This window comes from Chiloscyllium punctatum, chromosome 49 (assembly GCF_047496795.1).
Source record: "Chiloscyllium punctatum isolate Juve2018m chromosome 49, sChiPun1.3, whole genome shotgun sequence".
NCBI classification, from domain to species: Eukaryota; Metazoa; Chordata; class Chondrichthyes; order Orectolobiformes; family Hemiscylliidae; genus Chiloscyllium; species Chiloscyllium punctatum.
The window spans coordinates 37257624-37270198 of NC_092787.1; the positions used below are offsets into that span (position 1 = coordinate 37257624).

Below are 12575 nucleotides of genomic sequence, written 5' to 3' on the forward strand. Positions count from 1 at the left end.
TCTTCCTATACCAATTTAAATGCCTGCCTGTATTTACACCATAAAATGTTACAAACCCACCAAACACTCTGCTCAGCTAATTAATGCCTTGAGCACCCAACTGCTTCTGGAGACTAAAAATAGATATAAATATTTGCACCAAACGTCCAAGCAACACTCAAATCCCGTCAGAGTCAGACCTCATCACAATCTGTCTTCCGGACCCAAACTCTGGGAAACTCATGTCAGATCCCCCACCCTCTCCACCTTAGGAAACATCATTGGATACCACCTTCTTATGATCAGTTACCTGTACACTCTGCTCTTCCTGAGCCAGCTTTTGACTGCATGGCTTGTCGCATCTCTTCCACTGGAAGCTTCAGGTATTCAGCCCCATTACACACCTGGTAACAGAGAATGACATATGTGGTTACTTGGATTCAGACGCGATGAGACCCTCCTGTTGATGTTATGACACTGTGTAAACTCCTCTGCTAACGTAAACCCTACACACAGAGAAGCTCACCTCACACCATAATCTGTTAAATTTCAAAAGGCAAAGAACTATCCCAGAGCTCACTATTTAAAGTAAAAATTAACAATTTTATTCTTTAAGTCCAACAGAGAACATTAAAAAAACAACTATCTACAACTCCTTTCTCTTAAGCCTATCTTCTACCTCCCACTCTACAATACTGGTCCAGTAAAAAATCCCGATTAAGAATTACAAAAAAATTAACCACGTTTCAAAACCTATCAGCCTTGTCATTTTCCTCTGTAGATTTTCCTCTGTATTTTCTTGGGTTGTGTTTTCTTTGGTCTTCTGCTGCACAACTTTTCTTATGGACAGGTACCTGTCAGAGAGATATTCAACTAGCAGGCTGGACTTGGTGAGAACTGCAAAGTGCACCAACAACTGTTCAAAATGTCCACTTTTATACCCCAGAACGTTGGATCATTTCATTAGTTTGATGTTATCCCAAACAGTAAAATTCAAATTCGATTGGAATTTGGTATCTGAGGCATAATTTAAACTGATTGGCCAAATTTGAATTTGTTTTTGTTCCATGGCATCACAATTCCATTTATTTGTTTCAACCAATTGTTACATTTTTAAGTTGTCCAGCACACTCTTTCAGTCAGTCCTTGCTAGCTTCCTCTCTCTCTTAATGGTACAGTACATACCTGTGTTTTCAGAACATTGGTTACCAGTATTCAGAGCAGGCTGGTCAAGGCCAGTCAACCATTGAAATTAAGAGATGAGCAGTTACCAGCAATACGTTTTTGATTCCAACAGCTCTCAGCTCCAACTACCAAACTCAGAAATTTAACTCAGCCGTTTGTCCATTCATGGAATTGGGAAAGACTTGGCCAAAGCTTGTTGAAGGGTGGTGCTGTCACTCCCTATGTAGGTGGTACTATGGAGTCAGCATGTGTCATCTGTTTATTGGGAACCATGCAATATTCCCAGCCACTTGTCAATTCCCTGCTTCCTTTCCCCAACTCAAAACAATGACTCCTGGAAAAACCCTGCCCCAACATCCAATCTCCTGGAAGGCAGCACCAAGCAAAACATAATAAACTGAGGTAGAGATGGAGTCAGGAACACTTAGGAAGATGGAAAGGGCTCATCTTGGCCAGCATGTTGCTCTGGAGTATACATCTTGAGTCAAATATGACAACAAAGTTATGAATGGTCTGATTTCACCTCCAACAGTAAACCAGCTTTGTAGCAGAACCACAGGCAATGGTTTTAGCCTTTCTAAGTTTTGCTTGGAGGATGTACCTAGTCATTCAACATTAACTGTCAGGTAAGCAATTTAAGAAATTAGAGACATTGAAAGGATCAGGGAAGATGATGGTAAGGTAGGGTTGGGGTTGTCCAGAAAATGTGACATGTTTTCAAACGATGTTGCCAAGGCATAGTGGAGAGAAACATGAGAGATTTAAAAGATCCTTGGAAGCATCAAGTTCTCTGCTTTATCTTTTCAATCTTTTTTTCACAAATTACTACATTTTCAGTCCTGAGCATAATTCATGCATATTCTTTCAAATATCTATCAGGAATTTGATAAGTGCATTTGTAACCCATTTGATATTCAGGCTATGTTTCCTACATTAGGTAAAGCCAACACTGCAGAAGTACTTCAATGACTATAAAGAAGTTTGGGACATCGTTAAGTTGTGAAGAATGCCATATAAATGCAAGGAGGCTGGGGAAAGGTACGTGGGATCACCATCTCAACTACCTTTCCCCCAGCCCCATCACCCTCCCTCTTTCTTTCTCAGTCCCCTTACCCCTCTCCAGTCCTGATGAAGGATCCTGCCCAAAATGTCGACTGTCCTGGTCTTCTGATGTTGCTTGACCTGCTGTGCTTTTTTGAGCTTCACCCTGACCTTCCAGCATCTGCAGCCCTCACTATCTCCATATAAACACAAGTCAATGTTTCTCTTTCCCTCTCTCACGATCCAATCACTACTTTGTGGTTAATATCTCTGTTTATCAGCTTAAATGTACATGCTTCTTAAATTCTAACTGTGTGTTGGTGAGCAATCTCAGGTTGGTGCAAATACTGATACAAGGAGTTTACATAATTACTCTCCCACATCCCCTCTATATCACTTGGGGGAGACTTGCAGAATACCTTTATTATAGAAAGGACTGAGGACTGGCAGATGAAGTTTAATTTGGATAAATGTCAGATGTAACGAACAAGGGCAGCACTTACTCAGTTAATGGTAGGGCCCTGGATAGTGTTATCTACAGAGAGACCACAGGGGTTCAGGTACATAATTCTTTGATAGGTAGACAGGTTGGTTAAGAAGGTGTTTAGCATGCTTGCCTTCACTGCTGAGTATAGGAGTTGGGACATCATGTTGAGATCGTACAAGATGTTGGTGAGGCCACTTTCGGACTACTGTGTTATATTATAGGAAAGGCATTATTAAATTAGAGACAGTTCAGGAAAGTTTCACAGCATGTTACCCAGACTGGAGGGTTTTACTTATAAGGAGAGATTGGAAAGGCTGGACCTTTTTTGACTGGAGCATAGGAGGTTGAGGGGTGACCTTAGCGATGTTTATAAAATCCTGAGGAGCATAGATGAGATGAATAGCAAAGGTCTTTTCCCTAGGATGGGGGAGTTCAAACTAGAATGCCCATAGTATTCAGGGATGTGTAGGTTAGGTGCACTAGTCAGGTATAAATATAGGATGATGAGGTAAGGGAATGGGTCTGGGTAGGTTACTCTTCAGATGGTCTGTGTGGACTTGTTGGGCCAAAGGGCCTGTTTCCACACTGTAGGGATTCTATTCATATAAGTTCCCCTCCAAGCCACTCACGATCCAAACTTGGAAATATATTAAGGGCTACATGGTGGCTCAGTGGTTAGCACTGCTGCCTCACAGCACCAGAGACCCGGGTTCGATTCTCACCTTAGGCGACTGTCTGTTTGAAGCTTGCGCATTCTCCCCGTTTCTGCGTGGGTTTTTCCCGGGTGCTCCAGTTTCCTCCCACAATCCAAAGATGTGCAGGTCAGGTGAACTGGCCATATTCAATTGCCAATAGTGTTAGGTGCATTAGTCAAGGATAAGTACAAGGTAAGGGAATGGGTCTAAGTGGGTTAGTCTTCGGAGGGTCGGTGTGGACGTGTTGGGCAAAAGGGCCTGTTTCCATACTGTAGGGAATCTAATCTAATCATATTTTTTAGGTGAGAGAAGAAAAATTTAAAAGGGACCTGAGGGGCAACATTTTTACACAGAGGGTGATTTATATGTGGAATGAACTGCCAGAAGAAGTGGTCGATGCAGGTACATTTACAACATTTAAACGACATTTGTACAGGTACATGAATGGGAAATGTTTACAGGGATGTGTGCCAAATGCAGGCAAATGGGACTAGTTTAGTTTGGTTAATTTGGTCAGCATGGACGACTTAGACCAGATATATATGCTGTATGACTATATAAGTCTAAGACCACATCTTTTTTGGACTATAAACTGGAAATGAGAAAAAAAAACCCAATCTGTATATTAGCTTCAATGTTGAGTTTTGGGGACATTGAGTCCAGGCAAAGTAGCACTATTTGATGTAGGTTCAGGAGAGTTCAGCATAGCAAGAAGCCTCTGACTGGTCAGGTTGCAGTTTAACACAGATTCGGATCCTCTCTTGTCCAGAATTGGCAAAGTTGATCAATCTCACTTCCAATTTCCACCCTGCTCTCACCTTTACCTGGTCCAAATCCTCCCTCCACTTCCATAACATTTCTGTTTTCATTTCTGGAGACAGGCTGGACAGTATTATATACTACAAACCCACTGATTCCCACACTCCTGGACTATACATCTTCACACCCTGCTTCCTTTTGCAATGATACTGTGACTTCAAGAGGTGAATTTCGTCCTTGTTCTTTTGGGACAGGTTTTAAGGTCGTGGTGGAAGCAGTCTACCAGGGCCACGAGCTTGTGAGACCTTGGGATTTTTTTGAAGAAAAAGGTGGAACAATACAAGCAGCTTGAATGGATATGGTCAAGCTCTCACAGAACTAGGACTTTTAGTTTTAGCTTTAAGCAGTTGCTGTCCCTCTCTCGGTTACAGCCAAAAGCTGGGCATGCTCTTCCTGTTACTGCAGTTGCATGTGAGTCAATCTGGTTTTATGAATTTGCCTTTTGCAACGGGCATGTTTATGGACTGTTATTATATTGGAACAGTTAATTAGTAACAGTTATTACATCTATTATTCTGTTGAGCATTCCAATACATTATTCCAATTACTTCTTTCTTTTGCTGTATTTTAACTATAGTGGATGAACATTTTGCTTTAAATTGGTAGTTTGACCAATTGAATTGCACCTGGAACATAACATCTCATGTTTACCTTTAAAAAAGAAAAAGTTAGGTTCTAGACTATATTCAAACTAGTTTGAGGAGGATTTGGTCTGGTCCACTTTAAAAATTCTATAGCATTTTCCAGTTGTATGTGTTTTGAGATACTACCTTCCACAGAGAAGCCTCAGAAATGCTCACCTTTTTTCTCAACTGAGAACTCCCTGTCAGTCCAACCCACTTCCCGGACTTCTGTGCCCACCTCTTCTCTCCCCTCCCACAACTTTGGAGGTGCCCCTCTGGTCCTCACTTCCCACCCCACCATCATGCACGTCCAAAGGATCATAAACCACTATTTACATCTTCAGAATCATATAAAATTCCTCTTTTATTGTCAGCATTCCACAGGAACTATTCTCTCCAAGTCAGCCTGGACAACTCCTCCTCCATTCCTAAGACCTCCTGATACCATTGCAAAAGATATAACACCTACCTGTTTACTTCCTCTCTCTTCACTATCCAAGGATCCAGCCATGCTGTACATCTCTATGACTGTATGACTATACACCCTCCAGGTGAAGCAACAATTTACTTACACTTCATTCAACTTAGACTACAGTATTCACTTTGACACAGGGGAGACAGAATGCAGACAGGGTGATTGCTTGCAGAACACCAACAAGTCTATCCACAAAATGACCCTGAGTTACCAGTTGCCTGCCACTTCAACAAACCACCGTGTTCCCTGTCTAACGTTTCTGTCTTGGGCCTGCTGTGGTGCTCCAGTGAGGCTCAGCGCAGGCTGGAAGAACAGCAAATCACTTACTTAGCGAGTTTAGAGAAGGTCTATACCTCAGCTTGAGGTTCTGGATGTAGAGTCATAGAGATGTACAGCATGGAAACAGACCCTTTGGTCCAACCTGTCCATGTCGACCAGATATCCCAACCCAATCTAGTCCCACCTGCCAGCACCTGACCCATATCCCTCCAAACCCTTCCTATTCATATACCCATCCAAATGCCTCTTAAATGTTGCAATTGTACCTGCCTCCACCACTTCCTCTGGCAGCTCATTCCATACACGTACCACCCTATGTGTGAAAACGTTGCCCCGTAGATCTCTTTTATATCTTGCTCCTCTCACCCTAAACCTATGCCCTTTAGTTCTGGACTCCCCGAACCCAGGGAAAAGACTTTGCCTATTTACCCTATCCATGCCTCTCATAATTTTGTAAATCTCTAAGGTAGCCACTCAGCCTCCGATGCTCCAGGGAAAACAGCTCCAACCTGTTCAGCCTCTCCCTATAGCTCAAATCATCCAACCCTGGCAACATCCTTGTAAATCTTTTCTGAACCCTTTCAAATTTCACAACTTTGCGATAGGAAGGAGACCAGAATTGCACGCAATATTCCAACAGTGGCCTAACCAATGTCCTGTACAGCCGCAACATGACCTCCCAACTCCTGTACTCAATACTCTGACCAATAAAGGAAAGCATATCAAATGCCTTCTTCACTATCCTATCTATCTGCGTCTCCACTTTCAAGGAGCTATGAACCTGCACTCCAAGGTCTCTTTGTTCAGCAACACTCCCTAGAACCTTATCATTAAGTGTATAAGTCCTGCTAAGATTTGCTTTCCCAAAATGCAGCACCTAGCATTTATCTGAACTAAACTCCATCTGCCACTTCTCAGCCCATTGGCCCATCTGGTCCAGATCCTGTTGTAATCTGAGGTAACCCTCTTCGCTGTCCACTACACCTCCAATTTTGGTATCATCTGCAAACTTACTAACTGTACCATTTATGCTCGCATCCAAATCATTTATGTAAATGACAAAAAGTAGGATTGCTTGCTGAGCTGGAAGCTTCGTTTTCAGACGTTTCGTCACCATACTAGGTAACCTCTTCAGTGAGCCTCCGGTGAAGCACTGGTGTTAAGTCCCGCTTTCTATTAATAGTCTTCCTTGGGTTGGTGATGTCATTTCCTATTCTTTTTCTCACAGGGTGGTAGATGGGGTCCAAATTGATGTGTTTGTTGATAGAGTTCTGGTTGGAATGCCAAGCTTCTAGGAATTCTCATGCCTGTCTTTGTTTGGCTTGTCCTAGGATGGATGTGTTGTCCCAGTCAAAGTGGTAACCTTCCTCATCTGTATGTAAGGATAGTAATGAGAGAGGGTCATGTCTTTTTTTGACGAGTTGATGTTCATATATCCTGGTGGCTAGTTTTCTGCCTGTTTGTCCAATTTAGTGATTGTTTCAGTTCTTGTAAGGTTTTCTGTAAATGACATTTGTTTTGTTTCTTGTCTGTACAGGGTCTTTTAAGTTCATTAGCTGCTGTTTTAGTGTGTTGGTGGGTTTGTGGATTACCATGATGCCAAGAGGACTGAGTAATGTGGCAGTTATTTCTGACATATCTTTGATATAGGGGAAAGTGACGAGGGTTTCTGGATGTGTTTTGTCTGCTTGTTTGGGTTTGTTGCTGAGAAATCGGTGGACTGTGTTCATTGGATACCCATTCTTTTTGGATACACTTTATAGGTGATTTTCCTCTAGTCTGCGTAGTTCCTCTGTGCTGCAGTGTGTGGTGGCTTGTTGAAATCATGTTCTAATGCAGCTCTGTTTGTGGGCGTTGGGATGATCACTTCTGTAGGTCAGCATTTGGTCCGTATGTGTTGTTTTCCTGTAGATGCTGGTTTGAAGTTCCCCATTGGCTGTTTGCTCTACTGTGACATCTAGGAATGGCAGTTTGTTGCTGTTTTCCTCCTCTGTAGTGAAATTTATGCCAGTAAGGGTATTATTGATGGTCTTGAAGGTTTCCTCTCAGAAAAACTTCAACTAGTCATTGAAAGAAGTACATTACAAAAGCTAAAAGACAAAGAAACACTCTGGTTCTAATGAGTGTCCCCATTATATCTTTTTCTTCTGTGCGGACCTTTGAGATCCTTGCATGATAGCAACTTCCGGAACCAGGGATCAATGCTGTGCACAGTGTCACAGGCTCTTCGTACAGCTACATGAGCAGCTTGGATGAAACACTGGCTGCAGCCAGTGAACTGCAGATGGATGACGTTACCCAGCCATATGCTAACTTTTTGAGTTTTTGTACAAGTGCTGAATATCCACATTTTCAAGTTGTGTATCTTTTAAAAAAATATAATTTTCCATACTCCCTGATATACTTTTATATTCCACCTTGTTGCCCAGTCTGTATCTCTTTGTAGACCCTTTGTGTCCTTCTCAAAACTAACATTCCAGGCTAACTTTCTATGGTCAGCAAAGTTTGATACATTATTTTGTCACTTCATCCAAGTCATTAATATATATCATAAACAGTTAGAGCCCCAACACTAACCTTGGCAGTGCTAGTTACAACCTGCCAATTTGAAAACAGGAAAAAGTAAGGACTGTAGATGCTGGAGATCAGAGTCAAAACGTGTGGTGCTGGAAAAGCACAGTCGGTCAGGCAGCATCCGAGGAGCAGGGCAGTCAATGTTCCGAGCATGCCTGATGAAGAGCTGATGAAGTTGAAACGTTGGCTCTCCTGCTTCTCGGATGCTGTCTGACCAGCTGTGCTTTTCCAGTGCCTCAATTTGAAAATACCCCATTTGTCCCTCTTCTAGACTTTCTATTGTCAACCAATCTTCTATCTACACTAATAGAGTTTATAGCACCTTTTCAAATGCCTTTTGAAAATCCAGTATTACATTTTATCATTCATTCTGGATGTGGCCTTCACAGGCTAGAGTAGCATTTATTGTCCAGACCTAATTATCCAGAGGGCAGTTAAGAGTCAATGACAAAGCTGTGGGCCTGGAGTCAGATGTAGGCCAGACCAGGTAGGTATGACAGTTTCCCTCTCTAAAGGACATTAGTGAATCAGATGGCTTCTTCCAATAATTCACAGTTGTTTCACAGTCATCATTAGATCCTTAATCCCAGATTTTTATTGAATTCAAGTTTCATCATCTGCAATGACAGGGTTTGAACTGGGTCACCACAACATTCCCTGGGTCTCTGGATTAATAGTTTGGTGATAATACCACTGGATCATTACAATCTCTCCCACTACATCTATTAGTCCCTCTTTCTGTATCCTACTGGTGTCATCCTCAAGAATACTCCAAAAAAAATTGTCAAACAGGATTTAATTTTTGTAAAAACTTGTGCTGGCTTGTTAAAATCATATGCAATTTTCTAAATGCATTTTTCGGGGTGGCATGGTGGCTCAGTGTTTAGTACTGCTGTATCACAGCACCAGGGACCGATTCCCGCCTCAGGTGACTGCATGGAGTTTACACATTCTCCCCGTGTCTGCGTGTGTTTCCTCCGGGAGCTCCAGTTTCCTCCCACAATCCAAAGGTGTGCAGGTCAGGTGAATTGGTCACGCTAAATTGCCCATAGTATTAGATGCATTAGTCAAGGGTAAATATAGGATAGGGGAACGGGTCTGGGTGGGTTACTCTTCGAAGGGTCAGTATGGACTTCTTGGGCCAAATGGCCTGTTTCCATACTGTAGGGAATTGAATCTAATTGCTAACATTTCCTCAGAAATAGATGGTAGCATTATTATGTCTGGCTTACCTATAGCTTGCTGTCCCTTCTTTCCTGAATAGAACCACAGAGATCTACAGCACAGAAAAGGCTTTTCATCCCATCGCATCTGCATCAGTCAAAAGCAATCACCAACGATTATAAGCACTTGGTCCATAACTCTGTATGCCTTGGCATTGCAAATGCACATCTAAATGCTTCTTAAATATTATGAGGGTTTCTGCCTCTTATCATCTTGCAGTGAGTTCCAGAATATCTATTCTAAAAACCAAAAGAACCGCAAATCAGAAACTAAAACAGAAGCTGCTGGGAAAGGTCAGCAGGTCTGGCAGCATCAGTGAAGCGAAATCGGAGTTAACGCTTCGGGTCCGTTCTGAGGAAGGGACACCTGACCTGAAACATTTCCTGTCTGCCCTACCTATGTCTCCCATAATTTTATATATCTCAATCAGGTCCCCTCTCAATCTCCTCTGCTCCAAAGAAAATAACCTCAGACTGTTCAACCTCTCTTTGTAACTGAAACTCTCGAGTCCGGACAACATCCTGTAAATCTCCTTTGCACCCTCTCCAGTGCAATCACATTCTTCCCATAATGTGGAATGCAGAACAGTACAGAATACGCCAGCTGTGGACTAACCAATATTCTATACAGTTCCAGCTCATTCTATACAATAACATCCCTGCTCTTAAACTCTATGCCTCGACTAATAAAGGCAAGTATCCCATACACCTTCTTAACCATTTTATCCACTTGTCCTGACACCTTAAGGGACTGATGTACATACACACCGAGGTCCATTCTGGTTCTCAGTGTTTCCCAGGGTCTTATCATTCATCATAGAATCCTTGCCGTGTTTGTCCTGCTCAAGACCATCACCTCATATTTATCTGGATTGAACTGCCACTGATCAGCCTAACCGACCAGCCCATTTATATCCTCTACCAATTTTTGTATCCACAAACTTATTGGTTTGTCTTCCTACATTCAAGTCTAAATCATCTGCGTACACCTCAAACAGCAAGGGCCACAATACTGACTCCTCTGCAACCACATTGGACATGGACTTCCAGTCGGGAAAACACCCATCAACCAACACCTTCTGCTTCCTGCCACTCAGACAATTGTGGATCCAATTTGCCAAATTACCTTGGATCGCAAGGGCTTTTCCTTACTTTTGCTAATAGGCTCCCAGGCAGGATCTTATCAAAAGCCTTGACAAAGTTCAAGTAAACTATATCAAAAGCATTACCCTGATCGACATGCCCGGTCATCTCTGAAAAATTCAATCAAGTTGGTCAGACATAACCTCCCTTAACAAAACCATTCCATCTGTTCTTGAGTTATCATTGCCTCCTCAAATACAGATTAATTGTGTTTCTCAGAATTGCTTCCAATAGTTTCCATACCATGGAGGTTAGACTGACTGGCCTGTAGTTTCTTGGTTTATCCCTTGCTCCCTTCTTGAATAACAGTGCTACATTGGCTGCTCTCCAGTACCTCTCTGTGGCCAGAAAGGAATTGAAAACCTTTGCAAACATCCCTGCTGTTTTCTCTCTCGCTTCACTCAACAACCTGGGATACATTTCATCCAGCCCTGGAGATTTGTCTACTTTTAAATCTGCTGGGCCCTCAGAACCTCCTCTTTTTCTATGCTATTTATTAAAATTGTATCACAGACCTTCCTGATTTCTATACCCATATTATCCCTCTTACTATTACATTTGCCAGCTTCCAATTTGTTATGATTGTTCCAGATTCTCAGGAACTTTGAAAAGTCATAGCTAGCACATCCTCTCTCTCTGCAGTGATCTCTTTGAATCCTATGATACAGTCAGTCCTAGGGATTTGTTGCATATAGGTGCCTCAAATTTCTCTAGTACTTGATATTAATTTCCTTAATTTTCTCACTTTTATTAGCCCTTAGATTACCACCCTTTTGTGGGATGTAATGGTTTTCTGCTACTGTGAAGACAGACACAAAATATTTGTTGATTGCTTTTTTTTCTCATTCCTTATTCTCCTGTCCTCTATTTAAGGGACCAACCTTTACTTTAGCTACTCTCTTCCCTTCTACATATTTGTAAACATTCTTACAAACTGTTTCTACATTCTTGGCTAGTTCACAGTCATTCTACTTTTCTCCCCTTTCCTCTTACCAACATTTTGGTTGCACTTTGCTGGTTTCTAAAACATTGCTGATCTTTTGATTTAGTACTACTGCTTACATCGTTAATTCTTTTGATTTAATGCTATATCCAATTTGCTTTACAAGTCATGGATGAATCTTTATCATTACCTTTTGTTTTTCGATGGAATGTGTTGTTCTTGAACATTTTAAATGTTTAAATCTTAAATTCTTTTTTTACAGCTATACTCAGAGTCCATTTATCCATCAATCATAGGCAGTTCCCCTCTCATATCGATGTAATCAGCTTTGTTCAAGGTTCCGGCTGGTGGTTGGGGTATGTACTTTTCATAAGTTATGCTTAGAATGTTGTGTATATGGAATTAGCTACCATGATACAGTACAGAGGCATTTAAGCAAAGGCTTGGAAATCACGGCTCCAAAAAGGTTGTTCCTTCAGGATACAGAGGAGTCAAAACCTGGCACCAAGTTAGAACCAATAAAGTAGCTGCAACCTTCCTAAATCTAGATGCCTTTTCCTTGTAAAAGGACTGTTCTTATTAAAAATGCAAATGTAACCTGAAGTTATCAGTCTCACCAAGATTCTTAAAGTACACAGGACTAAACAGTGTTTCGACACAGAGTTCAGGATAACACACAAGCATATTCAGCTCAATCAACATTATATTTTGTCAGATTAGAAACAAGAAATCAGAAGTCTCCCATCTCCCCAGCAAAAACATTCCCACTGTCCTCCACACACGGTTAGATAAAATCTGGATTGAGATACAAAGTAAAAGACCATATACATTGACTCTCACTGAGGTATGGTTCCACAGACAATGATTCGACTTGATTAAAGTTCCACAGGCATGGACTCTCACTGGGTCTCTATCTCTCTCTCTCTCTGGGGTGCAGTTCCACAGACAGTTATTCTCATTGGGGTATAGGTGCCACATGTAGTGACTGTCATTGGGGAAGGGGTCCACACAAAGAAACTTTCAGTGGGGTACCGGGTCTAGCAATAACTCTCAAAGAACAAAAGAACAAAGAAAATTACAGCACAGGAACAGTCCCATCAGCCCTCCAA

The 12575-nt window shown here is 41.8% G+C and overlaps 1 protein-coding gene across 15 annotated transcripts in view; it reads right to left on the minus strand.

Annotated features, from left to right (window-relative positions):
• The window catches only part of exd3 (exonuclease 3'-5' domain containing 3), a 395662-nt gene that overhangs the window by 20265 nt on the left and 362822 nt on the right, over window positions 1-12575 (minus strand). For all 15 annotated transcript variants that reach the window (XM_072566231.1, XM_072566229.1, XM_072566225.1 and 12 more), the window contains one exon: window positions 290-383. In XM_072566231.1, coding sequence (XP_072422332.1) covers window positions 290-383 — 94 coding nt within the window. The remainder of the gene's footprint in view (window positions 1-289; window positions 384-12575) is intronic.